Source organism: Anguilla rostrata, chromosome 13, assembly GCF_018555375.3.
Source record: "Anguilla rostrata isolate EN2019 chromosome 13, ASM1855537v3, whole genome shotgun sequence".
NCBI classification, from domain to species: domain Eukaryota; kingdom Metazoa; phylum Chordata; class Actinopteri; order Anguilliformes; family Anguillidae; genus Anguilla; species Anguilla rostrata.
The window spans coordinates 6,450,991-6,469,033 of NC_057945.1; the positions used below are offsets into that span (position 1 = coordinate 6,450,991).

Genomic DNA, 18,043 nt, shown 5'->3' on the forward strand with positions numbered 1-18,043 from the left:
TGATTACAGACGGAGCTCTTGTGTGGATACACATCGGGCTATGTGACATAAGTTCATCATTGTTTGGCAGTGAAATAGAGCAATCATCACATTTCTACCTTATTGTCCCCCAACCGCGTGTTACACACTTGAGGTCTGATATTGTTTTTCAGATTTATAATACGGGTTATAATATTACTCCTAATATTACTCCAATGCTGACCTGCACTACATATTTGTCTATAATCTTATAATGTATTGCTATAATTATTATAGGAGAGCTCAGTTCCTAGCTCTTGCCTGAATTAGCACCTGCTACTGGATGTACAGTGATTCTTTTTTGTTGGGATTTGCAGGCAAAAACACACATTACATTGGATGTTATTCTGCGTAATGATAACTATCAATTCACATTTTCAAAGATCTGTAGGTTTTTACAAGAATGTCTGATAAAATAAAAACATAAAATACCAAGTACTAACATCTAAAAACATCTTTACTGTATAGCCCAGGAGAGCCTGGGTCTGGCAGACGCGTACCCCCCCCCCCCCCCTTTTTGAATTCTGCATTCTGTTTGCCTTGCCACTGCCAAAAATTACACATCCATTAATTCCCATCATTCCTAGGGTTTAGGACCCACCATCCACGGCTGCTTGCCAGAGAGCCACTCTTCGTTTCTATCCCAGAGGGCCGAAGGGCACGAAACAGCTCCCAAAACCCCGCCCTCAAACCCTCCCTCCCCCCCCCCCCCCCCCACCCCCCCTACGTTGGAGGAGATTTATTGAAAGCTTTTAGAATTGCGCAACTGTCCAAACCAGGACACTACAGCCTCTCACACTCTGAGTGCAGTCATGATCAGGCTCTAATAAAAAATTGAACCGTGTTAAAATTGGTAGCAGAGGTAGTAGCAGTTAAACTGTATGGGGCTGTCAAAAACCTGACTGATAACCTTCCCAGAACGCTCGTTCTCTTGAAGGCTGAAAATTAACTTCCAAATTTTTTTTTTTTAATGAACGAATGGCTATGAGAATTCATAGGCCTCATAAAATACAAACCATCTGCAACTCCTACCATAAACATGGGGATGCAATTGTAATGATCTCTGTCTCTCTCTCTGCTCCCCCCCCCCCCCCGCTTTTCTCAATCAGTCTGACCTACAGTAGGATGTGCCTGTCCACAGATGCCCAATTCAGTGACTTCCTGGATGGGATGGGCCCAGCTCAGTTTGTGGGCCGGCAGACTCTAGCAACAACTTCCATGGGTGAGTCCATTAGTCTAGTTCTGTGGTACTGTCGCTTTAAATGAGAGGGGTATCTCTGATCATTGTGATGTCATAATAGCAATCTTTCCAGAATGTTAAGGGGGGGGGGGGTGTTAATGGACAACGTAGACCCTGCACAACAGTTGTGGTAAACAGAATTTAATTATACATGTGTACGCCTCAAAACATTTACAGAATTGTTGTGGCAAAAACACATTGACCCTGTACATGGGGAGCTTCTTAAAAACATTTTGGGAGCATTCTAGAATGTGTTGGTAATGCAACCGAAGACGTCTCAGGCTTCAAAGGCTTCAAAGGCTGTTCTTGATGTAAGTTAAAAAGGGTTTCCTCGCCACTCCTGCTCTGCAGCAGCCTTTGAAGCCTGACACGTCTTCAGTGCCCATTGACAGCCAGATGATTTCTGCCAAGGCTGACAGACAGTCTCCTCCAAAATATCAACGTAGGAACCTGGGACCTGGTGAAAACCATGACTGTTGTGCTATTGTGTAGCTAGAGAACGGTTCCTCCTGGTGCGTGTCCACACACAGGCTACAATCGTTTTACTGGCCACACATTCTAGAGTACTCTCAAAACGTTTTAAGAAAGCTCTGTGTGTACAGGGTCCTAGAGAGGCTGGTCGCGTGTGTACATAGGTCCTCATTAACCACAGTAATACTCAGCATGTGTGTGTGGTTGTACATCTACTCGCATACGCGTTAGCCTTAGTGCTACGAATAAACATGGTGTACCAGCAATGCCCTGTGCCAGTCCTCAGTATTTTGTCTGTGTCCAGCACTGTAGCTGGCTAGCCCTAGCACGTACTAACAGGAAGAATGTTACATTTTCTCTGCATTCTCTATAAATAAAGATCTACTTAGGAGACCACTAGGGAGACTGAAGGGTTCACAATATGTCTTGTTGTATCATTTGGTCTTATTCCTTGTGCTCGCAAAAAAATCAAGTGTAAGTCCCCTCCTGAAAAATAAAGTGAATATGTTGTTTTTTATTCTTCAAGTATCTTTCACAGTTTTGGGGAGTTTGTGATTTGAACTCCCCAAGCTGTCTTAGAAAACAACAAAAAAGAAAATAACTCTTGAGCTGATAGAATTTGGGCCGGGGTTACAGATGGTTTCTCTTCGTTTAGGCGATGTGGAGATTGGACTGATGGAGAGGAATGGAAAACTGGAGGTGGAGATCATCCAAGCCAGAGGGCTCACCATGAGACCTGGATCCAAGGGTCCTCCAGGTAATCCGGCAATACCTTTCCTGTGAGGACAGTACTGAGGGATACCAACGGTTCTATTTTTACCACCCAAACTTGTGGCACAAAGGTCAGAATAAATTGCACTGCCTTAAGTAATTGCTATGGTTTCTGTTTAAAAGGTATGGATATGTAACATAAAGGTAGTTCACAGTTACATGGCTGCAGTATTTACACTCACACAAATGAGTGTTTTAAAATAAACTATAAATAAACAATTGCTCAGATGGGTCATTTGCATCCTTGCGTCACTCAGTTTTGGGCAAGCAGACTGGGGAGAGCTCTGAAACACGACACGGAAAGTGCGTCAAACTTTCCATGGTGCTGTCACTTTAAATAAGATGGACATCTCTGGTTATTCTGATGTCACAAGAGAACACTTCCCAGAAGTTAGTAACACACATCCCTTGCTACTTTGCATCCTTGCGCTAAGAAAAAAATAGAGCCTGATACTTTAAACATCTATTGCACGATTATCTGTTGTGTACTGTATTTCACATAATGAGACACCACAGGTTGATGCGGGATTTCATATGCATCACCATAAATTAAATGCACTGAAAAGGCTGGTCTGACAGAACAGAAAACACCAAACACAAAATGGCAGTGTTTACCTATGAATATGTTTACCTATGTTTGAAATTTGAGCCCAAATTCATGGAATCTGGAGAGTTATACACAGCCACACAGATTTTAGTATTCCTGTTAAGGCCAATAAAACCTTATCAAAATCCCAAAGTAAGTACAATGGGATTAATTATGCTGAATATGAAAATATTTTCTTCGAAATCTAGTCCAACTGCATGATACCCTGAAACATGACATTCAGTTATGCATAGATGCTAACATTCACATGCACATGTCAATTGTCCATAGGTAAAAGAACCACTTTGGGACTGATTTCCTTGAAGACTTTTAGCACATGTAAAACCTTTTAGCATGTGAAAACCTAATACCACAACCAATGATTGATGAAAAACATCGGTCATGTTATTGTATGATAAAGCCCAGGCTATGAAAGAGTATTTTTTGACATAATACAAGTGTCATTGCAGTGAAAATAGTTTCAGAAATATAGTTTTTTTTTTTACATTTGGTTATTGGGTTTAATACCAGTGACTCATGTCCCCTAAGATAAGTCTCACTTGAGCCTCAATGAGCCTCACACATTGTTGAGTCATTCATGTCTTTCTCTCATTGCCAGCTGCTTATATAAAAGTGTACCTACTTGAAAATGGTGTCTGCATTGCCAAAAAGAAGACCAAGTCTGCGAGGAAGGCCTTGGATCCACTTTACAACCAGGTCCTGCTATTCTCGGAGAGCCCTCAAGGGAAGGTTGTTCAGGTATGTTGGCTTCAATCAACCAATCGATCGATCAACCAGTGCATTAATCGATTGATCGTATTTATGTTTATACCTGAACAGGGCAGTAAGTGAAAATTTGAGACAATTCCATTTGAGTCAATGTCGGAAAAAGCAAATAATTTCCTTAACCCCCTTAAAAGTCATGAAAGACCTCCTGGATGTCAGACAGGATGAATATCGAATTATAATAATTTGAGCAAACTGATCATTTAAAATGTAATGTTTTACCATACTGTATTATCATACTTATCATTTGGATCTCACTGCAGAGAAACTGCAAAAGTTGCATAGAAAAAAAATAAAAACAAGAATTGTGAAAAGTTTCGTTTATTTTTTATCAACATGATCCTTACAGTCAGAACTTCTCGAAAGCATGATGTGAGTATAAATTGTCACATAATTTTGAGTCCATATTATTAGAGGATCTCATGGAAACAATGTCTCAAATGGAAATTTTTACTTCCCTTATAATGATTATTATGATGATGATGACGATGATGATGATGATGATGATGATTATTATTATTATTATTATTATTATTATTATTATGTTCATATCTTAATATCTGAAAGGCAAACTGATCCTGGGTCAGGGCTTAAAGCATAAAACATATACGCTCATACAGCATTTCACATTAGGAGTGCTGATCTCGGGTCAGGTATTCCCTGCCCATACTCTAATCCATTTTGGGCAAAAGCGATCTGATTCAGATTGTACTGGTTGCATTCATAAAGAATGTCACACTCTGAGAGGCATTATGAATACCAGGCCTGATCGCCAGCGGTCATAATGCTTATGTGTTGAGCTTCGGCAGGCAGTTTCCTTTTCGAAAAAGAAATCGGCGTGACCTTGTTCCTGTTCTGTGACCTTGTTCCTGTTCTGCGACCTTGTTCCCCTGCCATTCCTAACCATTTGGGCCCAGAAGGGCTGGAACCAAAAGAAGAAAAAAAAAAGACAAAAATGACAACAAAAAAGAGCTTATGGTCTCTTTCCGGAAGAATCTTCATCGCTGCAATGACACAACTCTCCAGTCGGGAGCCAGCTGGACCAGATTGGGTCATAAATGGATTTTTGCTGCGTTGCACTTTGTACCCAGCTAGATCTGAACGTAGAAGCCCTTTTGGAAGGATTCCCACTGATATAGAAATGCAGAAGGGGAGGGGGGGTGGGCTTACTCCTCTTTGATTCCCATAAAAGATTCAGAGCAGCCAGGTTAATAGAAGCGAAGCTAGGCTAATAGCCTCGCGTAAAATTTACTGTTTTTTTTTTTCACACAGTCGCCTGTGAATAATTATTGGAATAATTCGGTGTCTTGTCGCTGAATAATTGGATCTGTCACGCCCTTCTCATCTTTCATCTCTGGCACACTTCAGCTTCTGGGACTCTTCAGCCGGAGGGAGGGAGGAAGGGAGATAAATTTGCATTTTTTATCATTTGGCATTTGATGAAAAACTAACTGCTTAACATTAATTTGAAAAGATTGTTTTAACATGTACCCCACACTGGCATAACAAATGTTATATTCTCAAAAAAAAAAAAAAAAACTTTTCTAAGGGTACTGTAGAGCATGAAGGACATCTGTGTGAAAGCTGTCTTAAATGCTCAGGAGGATGAATATAAACAGAGATAATAGCTTAAACTATAAGATAAGCAGAGATAAGCAATTTATCGTGGTCCATTTTGGGAACTTTGTCTTTCCTTCTGTTACCACAGACAGATGCAAGGTTATCATTGGTGGACAAACAGATTGGCTGCACCATGGCTCCTTAATGACATCACTATTTCTGCTGTGAAGGATTAAAGATTTCTTTGAAAGGAATTGTTTGGCTGCCATACAACAGGCTTTCTGTCGTTTAAATCAGCAAGAAAAAGATACTTTTCAGGCTGCCTTTCATCAAATTGATATTAATTCATACTGAAGGTCAACATTATTGGTGAAAAAGAAAGAAAGCAGGAGTGACATTTTACTTTTTTGACTGAGCTGTATTGTTTAGCTGTCTGATCAGACTCACTCTATTTTTCCTCCACAGGTAATTGTCTGGGGGAACTACGGACGCATGGATCGCAAGTGCTTCATGGGCGTGGCTCGCATCCTATTGGAGGAGCTGGATTTGTCGAGCATGGTGATTGGCTGGTACAAGCTTTTCCCCACCTCCTCCATGGTGGACCCCACGATGGCGCCCCTGATTCGCCACTCCTCCCAGCTGTCCCTGGAGAGCACGGTGGTGCCCTGCTGCGACCGCTCCTAAGACCCCCGCCGCCCTTTCCCATCACGTGCCCCGGCCCTCCCGGGGGGGGGCCCCGCCTCCCTCTCTCCGAATCTCAGAGTGCTGCATTTGGGACGTCAGCTAGCCCGCTCTGGGTAAGCACTGGGGCTGGTGTTGCCGTCCTGTGTCAAAGTGGCACGGGCACACAGAAGGATTTGACGATCTTCGATTGGTGTTTCCACGGGGACGGGAACTCGGACTGACGACTGACTCGGCCCGTCGGGCTGGGCTCTGCTCTGAGCGCCCCGTACGGTCGGGGCTCGCGGCTTCCTTTGTTTCGCCCCCTCATACGACGCTCGCCGTAGCCCGAGGGTCGACGCCTGTTGCAGACATCGTACCGTCCGGAACGCTGGCTGGACATTTACACCACGCCCGTAGGGCACGCGCAATATCGGGGCGATGACCGGCGTCCGCGGCAACAGGCCCAGGGACTAGGCGGGAGAGCATCCTTAGTCTCGCGATGCCGGCCACGCCCGTTCACCGACGACCCCGTGGCCGCCGTCTCAAACCCGGGAGGAGGGGGGGAGGGGGCTTGGAGGTCGGACTGCGTTCACTTTCGCTGCTCAAGAGAAAACATGAATGTTTTGTCTTTGAAGCTTGGCTCGCCCCCTAGATTTATTCATATTTATTACACATTTTTTTCTTCTGTTTACTGTGCCAATTTACCAGCAAGTGTCTTTACTTTGTGGCTTGTGCCATTGTTCTGTGAATTAAGGGTGTCTTTTTGGGCTAAAACATCAGACGACTGCTTCTAAAAGGTATATATTGAAGTATTAGAGTTAAGTTCGGAAATACTTTTCTAAATATTTGCCATCCCGTTTGAATCAATGTGAAACTTTCTGTTGTGTACATCAATAACAATGACACTAGACCTTATCTGACGGAAATCATCAGATTATGAAGCTAAAGCTGCAAGCTAAAAGGTGAAGAGCTGAAATGAGTGTACTTGCAGCAAATGCTCTATTTAACGGGCTATATGTGCACTTTATTGTCATTATTTTTTCTTTCCATTTTTACATTATTGATAAGCTGAGCCAAAGTCTTTTGCTGTGTTGATTAGTAATTCAATGGGGACACTGGTACGCAACTGGACTTTGGTAGCACAGCAGTGTTGTAGCATTAGCATTCAGCATGACAGACAATATAGCTTAATACAAAATAATAAGAAAGACTTAGAAAAGCATGAGATTGTTGTTACTGGGTAATTGCAAGAAATACTTTGCTTAAAAAAAAAAACACTGAAAAATCAAGAAATAGGGACTAACGATGTAGCAGCAGACTAAAGTAGTTCATTATAGATGCAACTTTGCATTGTACTGTGAAGAATACAGAACTGGTAATCAGAGATGTGTTTTTTTTTACTATGAATGCAAAATTATGATTAAAAAAAACACTGAAATAAGACATATGTGTAACTATGTACAAAATTTCCAATTTGAGCAACTTTATACCAACATACAGTCAAAAAAGAAAGAAGAAAAGATGCAGGAACATCTGAAAATTTCTTACAAATTCCAACATCTAACATAAAATATTTCTCTGTTGGTTACAACATGGATTACAAGTGTTTTACAGTTTATCGTGTACCACCTTGTATTACCATGTAAAAATAAATTATACATATAAAAGAATTTGAATTACATTGAAAATAAAGCTATTCTATTACTATTATAGTTTTGTAATAAGGATATTCTATCATTTATACACAATATCCGTTATGACAGACCACTCTACCAGAAAGATGATTTGTGGCAAGACCACAAAACATTTTCAAATTTCGAAACAAAATAAATTGTTTCGATCTACTGGAAAATAAAATCTTGAATTTTCAAGAAACCAGTAAACAGCAATCAGAAGGTTTTATAACTGACACTTTGTACAGTGTAGCTGAAAGGGCATTCCAATGTGCTCTACACCTGTGTTTTAATTTAAAAACTATCATTTATGAAGCAATAATAAGCTTGTTATTTCCTCTGGCATTACCAGGCCAGAGAGTCAACAACCAAATCTTATTTCAAAAGACAATAAATTTAATTTCAAAATAAATAAAACATGCATGATAAATTAAGTCAGCACACCAATATGTTTTTTTTTTATTTAAATTTTTTATTTTAAAATTCTATAAAATAAAATAATATAATAGTAGTCTGAGGGGAAAAAAAGCTAAAATACTATGTTCACTTGTCAGTTCAAAGTAAATGAAATTAGAAACTTATTTCACACATACTGTACAAATGTATCTAAAAAAAGTTTCTAGTTTTTCTAATATACTGTTCTGTACCAGCACAAATTTAAAACATCTCGTCATGATGTGTGTGTGTGCACATGTGTGTGCTTTTGTGTGTGTTTGTGTGTTCTGAAATAGTTAGGTAGTTGTATTCAGTTCCAGGTTTGAAATAGTTATTTTCCACACTTTCTAGAACTTTCCCACATTGACAGGAGTTGACCCCACTCATGTTCTACAGACATTAACTCATTGGCATCATGAATTTCATTCGTTTATAAACGATTTGTGAATGTAATAGAAACTTTAAAGTGCTTGACATACACCAAGAAAACACGTTGTAAAAAAGGTACATTATATTACACAATCGGTTTATTCTCTAAGTTTGCTTATAAATCACATGTGAGGATTTAGTAGACCAATTATGTTGAAAGTGTGGTTGAAGTTTAACAAAATTTAACTGACTTGACTTTTTCCTTTGGATAAAATAAGATAAAATAAGATTTATATCTCCATGTACAGTACCCACATCACTTTTTTAAAAAGAAATAGTAAATCACAGTTGAATCAGCGTTCGCTTTAAACGACCACAAATTAATTCTTATTAAACTGACTCCCCAGATTATCCTTCATAAACTGGTGCCAAAAAACATTTTTTTTTCAAATTAACATGCAGAATTGTAGGGAGGCACAGCTTGTACTCATTTTTTCCAGGACATGGTAATGCCTGATCCTCCACGTTCTTGTATTCATAGCCATATAAAACATATTTGATAGACAAAAGGGCTGCCACGGCAACGTCTTTCATATTACAATAGTTATTGGCAGTTAAGGAAAAACTGGTCTTTGTTCTGTGCGTGGTACTTTTCCTCCAAAGAGAGAGAAATAGCATGAACTGGAGAGAAGACTTGAGCAAATAAACTAAAAAATAACTTTTCATCTATAACAATTCCCCCAGAAGAATTATATTTCCCTAAACAAAAAACACGAGTGCATTATAAAAAACATCATATTACATATATGAAATATACTTATTTTTACTAAATATGTAAAATTTTGACATTTCAATATGTAAGGGGCTGTTGCAACTACCATTGTGATGGAGTCAAGCCAAATCATGTCATAGGGTTGTTGATGACATGTTCATGATATTTTTGAACACGAGTACCACTGGAATGTATTTCAGTTTGCATAATTTCTTGATAATGTGCATGTGATTATTTTCTTTTTGAATTACTGTTGAATTTGAAAGAATGTGATGGCACATCACCTAAATAATCAAGTTTAACAAGAAATTATATATTATCTGATTTGCCCTGGCAGTTAAGGTGCAACTTTCTAAGCATGAGAACAAAAGAGAAATTATGGAATGAAAGCAACCTTTTTAAAAATAGAATCCTTGTCTGTACCTACCAACAGTATTTCTGTAATGTGCACACAGGTTTAATACTACACCCGGAGATTGCTACTGTGTGATTTTTTCTGTGGTCATTTCAACCCCAAAGAGTTTGCCCTGATATCCCCTGAGACCTGGCTGACTAGTTTTAAGTCTTTTATTTAATTTTTTTACACATTGCACATTGCAAAGTGTCTTTGATGGCAAAAATGTGTTTCAGTGAAAATCTTTTTTTTTAAATATCCTTTGTGGTGTAGGTTTCAGCATAGCAGAATATATGGCTCTTGATATTTAGACCAGAGACTCATGTCCCCTTCAGACAAAAAAATGATAGTTTGGAATGTCTAATTCAGGGGTCTCCGACCTGTAGACGCAGGGTTTTGCTTTAGCCCAACTCTAGGACACCTGATTCAACTGATTATTTTGTCATGGTCTTCAATCAAGCCTGATTCAACTTCTGTCTTGATAAGCAGAATCAGGTATTGTAGCGCTGGGCTAAAACCAAACCTTTTTTGGATAAGGTTGGACACCCCTGTGGTAACTGGACACCCAGGCCAGCACTTTGACGGCCTCTGATAATTCAGGAGGCTGCAGGACAGCACGTTCTCTTCCCTGAAAGCCGGCGCTGCCAGCAGCTTGCCTGTGGAGCTACGCAGCCGTTGGGTGGAAGTCGCCTCCCCCCGCCACCACAGTGACACGCCTGGCTACAGAGGGCGCTGGCACGGGCGCGGCGTGACGTACCCGTCCGCGCTCTGAAGCGGCGTGGTGACAAAATGAGCCGTACGCTCAAACCGAGCCCTCTTCTGACGGTCATTTCGGCGATACGTTCATTCTGTCTGTGACTCAGCGCTGATGATGGGTTCACGGGTCTGAAGGTTTATGACTTTCCTAATGCCTTTGATTTCATCTGCACCCCCAGCCTCCCACATTACCATGAGGGTCAGTGTACGAATTCTTGACTCCATTTTTTGGGAAAAGGTCGCCTGTTGGCTAAAGCATACTGCATCAGTAATCACTAAAGAACCGCAAGAACTGGAATGACTTCCAGAAAATGATGAATCTAAAGGCTCATTTCAGTAGAATCCCAGGGGAGCAAAGCTGGATCTGAGGACACAGAAACAATAGGGGGGGAAAAATTACGCAACTGAAAGTGAAATTTTTTTTAAAAAAAATTCTCACCAATGAGAAGACACCCTTGTATGACTCAGTTTCATGTGTGAAACACACCTGTCAACCTGTTCTCCCATTTTAATACATTTGACTCACTGTGTCCTGCAGGGAGCCTCACTCAGAGGTGCAACAGAAGGATCCTATCAGGAATTTACTCCCATAAATATTCATCCCAACATGACCTAATGCCCTTATATAACAACATTCGCATAATCGATAGTAGGAAATACTCAAGATGAATCCAACTGTGTACGTATGCACCAGATTCTAATTTAATGAAAATAACTAATTATTTCATACATCCATCAACCAAACTATGAGAACATGATGGATGTGTTATTCATTGATGTTTTGAGTATAATTCTTATAATAATAATAATAATAATAATAATAATAATAATAATAATAATAATGTGCTACTCCATTCTTTATCTAAATTGCACTTTTAGTTTCAGGCAAAATGACATCAACACAAAATAGAAGGGGTGATGTGCCAGAATCCTCAATTAGCAGTCATCCAGCTGTTACCTGGGCTATCTGGGTGACTCTTCTGCATAGGAGGGGGTTTCTGTGTGATCGTCGTTTGTATCTTTTCCTCTCATTACAAACAAATGTCTATATTTCACACACTCTGACACAGAAGCCTTAAAATCAGAGACTGGGGGTCTTGTGAAGCAAAAATTGTAATATTTCTGACACTACCTACCTAACTATTTAGAAGAGGAAGGAGGAATAAAAAACATAAATTAACACGTGATTGTGTCATCTCCTCTCAAAATATTGAGGTCCATTTCTTTATTTTACACATTTCCCCCCATCTTGTTCTTCTTTAAGTGTGTTTTCTCTTTGTGCTGATGGTGGTGTATGTGCTGTTTCATGGGTTTAAGTCTTACAGGCTTAGAATTATTAAGTCTGGCGAAGAAGGAGTTTTGTACAGATAGGATGCTGTTAATTTATGTGAACATATCACTCACCTCTGTTAGTTACAACAGGATTCAGTCATGTGCTGAGACCTTGTGATTAATAACAGAGAGTTATGATATTTTTTTTGTTCACTGGTTTAATGATGTAGATTTAAATTATTTTAAAATATACTACTGTTGAACAATGCACAGTTTGATGTAATTGTTAAAAATATTCCAACTGTTAATAAAAAACATGATTTAATCTGTTTTCTCAGAAGCATCTGTGTCTGTTTTATATATTTTTGGCTGGACCGCAGCAGCGAGGCCAGCCCTACAAAAACGAATGTCTGTGACTGAGTGACTGAGTGACTGAGTGATGAAATTACACCATTGGTCGGCCGAGTTATGAAGTTACACCATTGGTCAGCCGAGTTATGAAGTTACACCATTGGTCGGGCAGATCATGTGTGTTAGGTCCAGCCATGTACTAGGTTTTAACCTGGTCTTGTTTAGCTTTTAAATGGTCAAACTCATTTCCATATTTTGTAGTCTCTGTGAAACAGAGAAAGTTCTCATAAATATGTGAGACTCATTTACCAAATGCTTCTGATAGGTCAAAGGTTATGTCATGGTTATGATGACATAAATAGCATGCGTCCTTATAGCGTGACACATAATTGGCCATAGTGTAGAAGGTACAAGAACATCTTCTCTGGTTGGTCAGACACAAAGTGTCCCAAAGTCTGCCCTTGAGGCCCCACACAATTAAATACACGTTCTCACTCAAGTGAGCAGTGGTTCAGGATTGTGTCATATAAGTCATTTGCAAGTGTCAGAGGGCTTGACATTGCCCCTATTGAGCCTTTCTATCAAGCCTGCATCTCCAGACATTTTGATGAAGGAAATTGCCCATAATTCTTTGCAGCCCGATGACATTCCTTTATGAACAGCAATTAAAACGACATGTCAAAAGTAAATGAACAGTCTTAATTTCAGAAGTGAAGATTACATTACATTGCAGTAAAAGTTTTTGCCTGTATAGATATATAAAAAAAGTTTATTTAGGCCTATTTCTTGGTCACCAGCAATGAGAGGAATTGTACTGTGTCATTGTCCATTTGTTTTTGGCGTCTTTGCCTTCCATGATATCTTGATTTCATAGTAATACTATATCTAAAAATGCTCATAAACAAGCACCACGCTGTTGCTGGCACGGGACCACATTCAAATGAAGCTCTTTGAGTCAGATCCATGAGCGATACAAGTCTGTTCCATTGAGCTGTTTGCACCTGACCCGCGTCAACACACTCAACATGGCGTCAAACCGTTAATTTCCTACGGAGGCAGCGTTGACACCCGACTTGGCAGCAACGACGTGCCTGCCGTAGTGCACGGCTCGAAATTAATGGCGTGTCGCAATGCTCGGAGTTCAAAATGTTCGAATCTTGTCCTAGCTTGGCACCGACCTTTTCGTAACGCCTCCAATCACATCGCAGATCTGCATGACGCACGCAGACGCAAACATAGAAGAACAGCTTAAAGCCGCCAATGTCTTTTTTTTGCTCGAGCGTCAGAGACGTCCCTCTCCACAGCCCTACTATTACAGTTTTCCCAAACCCCCGTCTTCCTGGATGGCTGACGGCAAGCTTCAGCAGCTGGCAGCACTCGATGCTTCTCGTGCGTAGTAGTCGCCGCCTTCCTTGGCGTCGAATGCAGACTTCGGCTCCTGTCATGTGACAGGGGCTCCAGAGCGCAAAGTGGAAAACTCCTCGCAGATACGTAATGGCGGGCGCGTGATTCTCAGACTTTACGTGATGAGGGTCCCAGAACAGACACTGGAATGCAGAGCCATAGTCCATATGCTCCAGCTGCGCATGCAGCCTGCTCCTCATACAAGGCGACTGCACAGCTCAGACTCTAGGGCTCTGTTCTGCCAAGCGCATGGCGTGTTGCCTGTGGGCCCACTGGCGAAATGGTGTTTACATCATGGATTATGATTGGCTGAAAGTGGGAAGGGAGCCGCTGCTGGGGGTGTAATCAGAAGTGTGCACCAAAATCAATGGGGTCATTATAAAAATATATAATCGCATTAAAGGCATTATTACACATTTTATTATAATAAAAATACTCACTGCAAAGTGTTTTAGATGTTAATCGGTCATTATTTATTCATATTTAAAAGCCTAGTTTGAACCAGATTTGTACATCAAGATCTTCATCAAGATCTTGTTTGCCGTGTGGTATGCATTTTTACAATGGGTGTTTTTTTAACCCTCTTTCCTACACCATGTTTTTAGCCACATGTTAAACCTCCAAATAAAGCTTTGCTTCCTTCTGCGTGCACGTGGTAGTATTCCAGCATATCCTAATCTTTTCTGCTAACTCCACAGAAGTGTCCTGCAGAACCTCAGACCTACCGTTACCTAAGTAATTGGCCCCTACATGAACCATGGCCACTGGGTCCCTCCCCACTTGGGACAGGAGCTTGTCCACACACTCCTGGAGATCTCCTACCTGGGCACTAGGCAGGCAACACACCATACACGATTCCTTGTTGCACAAATGCTGTCTAGCCCTCTAATAATTGGTATTATCAAATATCACCAGTTCCAATTTGTACATGGCAGCACAAAAACTGCAATTCTGCAATTTCAAAATGCTTTTTACAAGCCCACGGAAAGTCAGTGGGTCACACCACAGTCACTTTGTCTATATTTGTTCTGCAGTCTATGGGGTTGACCCATCATACAGGAATGTGAAGGAAATTCTATAGAGAGGGTATGTCCAGGTAACAGAGGCTGGATGTCCTTCAGCACACTCGACCCCGGTTGGGTCCTGGCAGCTTTTCAGAGGAGGCGGCCTCCAGCATGGCGGGCTTCTGCTGCCCGGATTATAGCCACGTGTGGCAAGGTAATCCGCTGAGGTTTGGCTCGCGTGCATATGAAGGATCCTGGCTCACTACCAACGTTGAATCTATAACCTTTAACCCACCAGTTATAAACATCAGGTTATGTGCTGGTAAATGTAAAATAGCAGCATGCTACTTGGAAGCAATACAGAGAAAACAGACACACAAAATTGTGTATATATATATACAATGAGAAAAAAGACAAGTTCCATTTATTCATAAATAACCAATGCTACACTTTTACAAAATGTCAAGTGCCCTTCTGTAAGAAGGCTCATGTGCTTTCATTTTGAAAGAAAACCACCTCTGGATAGCACGATCCTGTGGCCAATTCTTCACTTAAATTAGAGCTTACAATAAGATATGCATAACAATACCGCAATCACTGTGTTATGTCTTTACATAATGTATGCATTTTGGCAGTTAGGCGATGCTGTAACCCAGAGCAACATAAATAGATTCAATTTCTTTGCACAAAATCCATTCAAACTGCTGGATATTTTACAGAAGCAATTCATGGTAAGTACTCGCCTGAGGGCACAACATCATCCCATCCGGATCAAACCCAAGCCCTTTGAGTTATGAGTCCACTTCCCTAACCATCAACCACATTATTGCCCTTGCATGTATAAACACTCATTCATTCATTCATTCATATTTGTATAATCCTGCAGCTTCCTGCAAAAGGCGCACAATTCATACCCTTCTAAATGCATTTGCATTCATACTTTAAGCATTTAAAAAGTAATTGAGCGTAAATTTTCTTTTCTATTGTGACTGCTGGTGTCTCAGCCTCCAGTCGTGGAGTGCTGCATTCTCAGCTGGTTTTTGTGATTTCCTTTTTAGCCAATCAATGGCTTAAATTAAGCACTTAAGTGAACACAAAAGGAACACATCAGAAACCAGCAGACACAGCGGCCCTCCGGGATTTGAGTTTAAAATCCCTGCTTTAAAAAGCATGTACATTCACACTTGCTCACAAAATGTACTGCTAGCAGATTACCGGGTGATATTTCAGCAGAGTTTTCACACTGAATAAATCTATTCGCAGTCGCCGGCTCAGCCAAGCATGAGGGGCGGCCCGGTGGTCCTGTAAACAGCCAGCCTGCGTTCGGGTCCTGTTTCAGTCCAGCAGGGTGATGATGACATCGTCGTCCTGCCCCTGCCACAGCATCTCGCCCGGGAAGTCCACCATCCCGTGCTTCCTGCAGCGGAGCAGAATGCCCACCACCTTGTCGGAGATCTTGACGTAGCGGTCGAAGAGCCTGCCGAAGGTCATGTAGATCGTCCCGTCCTTGGCCACGTTCCCCATGTCCCGGATGATGTAGCACATCTCGTCCATCTCCTTGCGGACGTGCCTCTGGGCCCTGTCGCCCCGCTCGGCCGTTTTGGAGCCCTCCTTGGGCTTGCCGTACCCGGGGTCGCCCTTCTGCAGCCGCTGGGACATGGCGAGCTCGTGGTCGAACTCCTCGCTGAAGGGGTTCAGTTTCTGCCCCTCGAGGTGCTGCTGGGACCACTGGGCCCATTTGGCCTTCAGGTCCCCCATGGTGCTCACCTTGATCTACGGAGAGCACAAGGAGCCAAAAACACCAAATCAGCCTCTCAGCACTCTGCCATTCATATTCTCATCATGGGCAGTCACCCATCTGCATATTAATGCTGATAGCTGTTCTCTTGCACACTTTGGCTGTCTTAGACTCCTTAGCTGTTAAGACCCACATTACAGGAACTTTTGTTATGTTTCACATAATCATTTAAATTCACTGTGAAAATGGATCTGTGGATAACGTGGTGTTAGAATTGAAATAATGAGCCCTTTCCTAATTTTGTTTGTTAAAGATAAGGACAATAACCGAATAATGTGAGGAGAATATATATTTGCTCATAGTTTACACAGGTGTGTGAGGAATGTAGATGTCTCCACCTGCTTAACACAGGGGGAAGTGGGGTGAAAGCTCTCTGAATGCCAAAATATCGACTATATTGACAATATTTACCAGGCACTGACATCAATTATTGTTTACAATGCATGACTGCCTTAGCGGTGTCGTCCAATGTGCTCTATCAGAGTGCAATATGCTCTAGCTCTATCAGAGTAAAATGTGCTCTATCAGAGTAAAATGTACTCTGTCAGTGATAAATGCACTCTATCAGAGTGTAATGTGCCCTATCAGAGTGAAATGCACTCTATCGGAGTGAAATGAGCTCTCTTCAGAGTGAAATGCACCCTATTAGAGTAAAATGTACTCTGTCAGTGTTAAATGCACTCTATTAGAGTAAAATGTACTCTGTCAGTGTTAAATGAACTCTAAGAGTGGATTTCAGGCCTACCTTAGGCCTGCTCTTGCGCGTGTTCTCCTGCTCGTCGCTGGGGTCGCTCTTGCAGTCGCTGTTGTCGCTGAGCCCGCTGTCCTCGCCCAGGCCGCTGTCCTCCGTGTCCAGGCTGCTGCTGCGGGAGCCCAGCCTGCGCGTCTCCTTCTCCAGCTGGGTCCACGCCTTCAGCCCCCCGCTGGCCTTGGAGGAGCAGTGGCGCCTCCTGGTGGGCGAGTCCCCGCCCAGGAAGGGCTTCCCTTCCTCGGAGCCGAAATGGCCGCCGTCGATCTTCCCTTTGACGGCGCAGACCAGGCCGCAGTCGGTCCTCCTCGGCTCCACGCTCCGGGTCACCGCGCCCGTCTTGATCCCGCCTCCGCCGTCCTGGTCGCCGGCTTCCACCGCGCGAGGCCTGACCGACAGCTTCAGCTCGCTGCGCTCCCTCTTCTCTTTCTCTTCCTCCTCCTGGACGGAGTCGGGGACCCACCCGGCGGGGATGGAGTCCTGCCTCTCCGTGTGCTTGTTGGCCCAGCTCTGCCAGCTCTTCGCCAGCCCGGTCACCATCACCGCGCACCGAAACCTCCTCACCGCCCTGCTGCACGACCGGCTTTCCTGGACCTCGGTAGCCATCTTAGCAGAAACGCGCCTACGCTCTAAATAACCTGGAGAGCTAACGGCAGTCAGTCGTACCCTTTTGAGTCCTCCCAGAGCGCAGCGGGACCCTTAAATAGGGGAGAGTGCGGGGGGGGGGAGGGGGGTGGGAGAGAGAGCAGAGGAGGGGTCGGGTCGGGGCGGGGCCAACGTGCCACATACCTTCCACACATGGCTCCACAGTGACCCAAGCGAATACGAGTGGCATTCCCCCACTTGGGATCTGAGCAACAGGTGGTCACATTTAGAGCCTGTGACGCTCCCCAGTGTTTGTGTACACATATAATTAGCTCCAATGGCTATATGTGATAAGGTCATTCCAGTGTATATTTTCTATTTCAGAAT

The 18,043-nt window shown here is 42.4% G+C and overlaps 2 protein-coding genes across 2 annotated transcripts in view; one reads left to right on the forward strand and one right to left on the reverse strand.

The window, feature by feature from the left end:
* rims4 (regulating synaptic membrane exocytosis 4) overlaps positions 1-6,669 on the forward strand; it is a 31,121-nt gene extending 24,452 nt beyond the window's left edge. Inside the window, exons 3-6 of the mRNA XM_064305455.1 lie at positions 1,128-1,240; positions 2,385-2,486; positions 3,706-3,845; positions 5,898-6,669. Coding sequence (XP_064161525.1) covers positions 1,128-1,240; positions 2,385-2,486; positions 3,706-3,845; positions 5,898-6,116 — 574 coding nt within the window. The 3' untranslated portion in view covers positions 6,117-6,669. The remainder of the gene's footprint in view (positions 1-1,127; positions 1,241-2,384; positions 2,487-3,705; positions 3,846-5,897) is intronic.
* An 8,263-nt stretch (positions 6,670-14,932) lies between these two features.
* Positions 14,933-17,753, reverse strand: abraa (actin binding Rho activating protein a). Its single transcript, XM_064306021.1, has 2 exons — positions 17,069-17,753; positions 14,933-16,298 (listed from the first exon to the last, which is right to left on the reverse strand). The coding sequence occupies exons 1-2, from the start codon at positions 17,675-17,677 to the stop codon at positions 15,861-15,863; spliced, it is 1,047 nt and encodes a 348-aa protein (XP_064162091.1). The 5' UTR covers positions 17,678-17,753; the 3' UTR covers positions 14,933-15,860.
* Between the last annotated feature and the right edge of the window lie 290 nt (positions 17,754-18,043).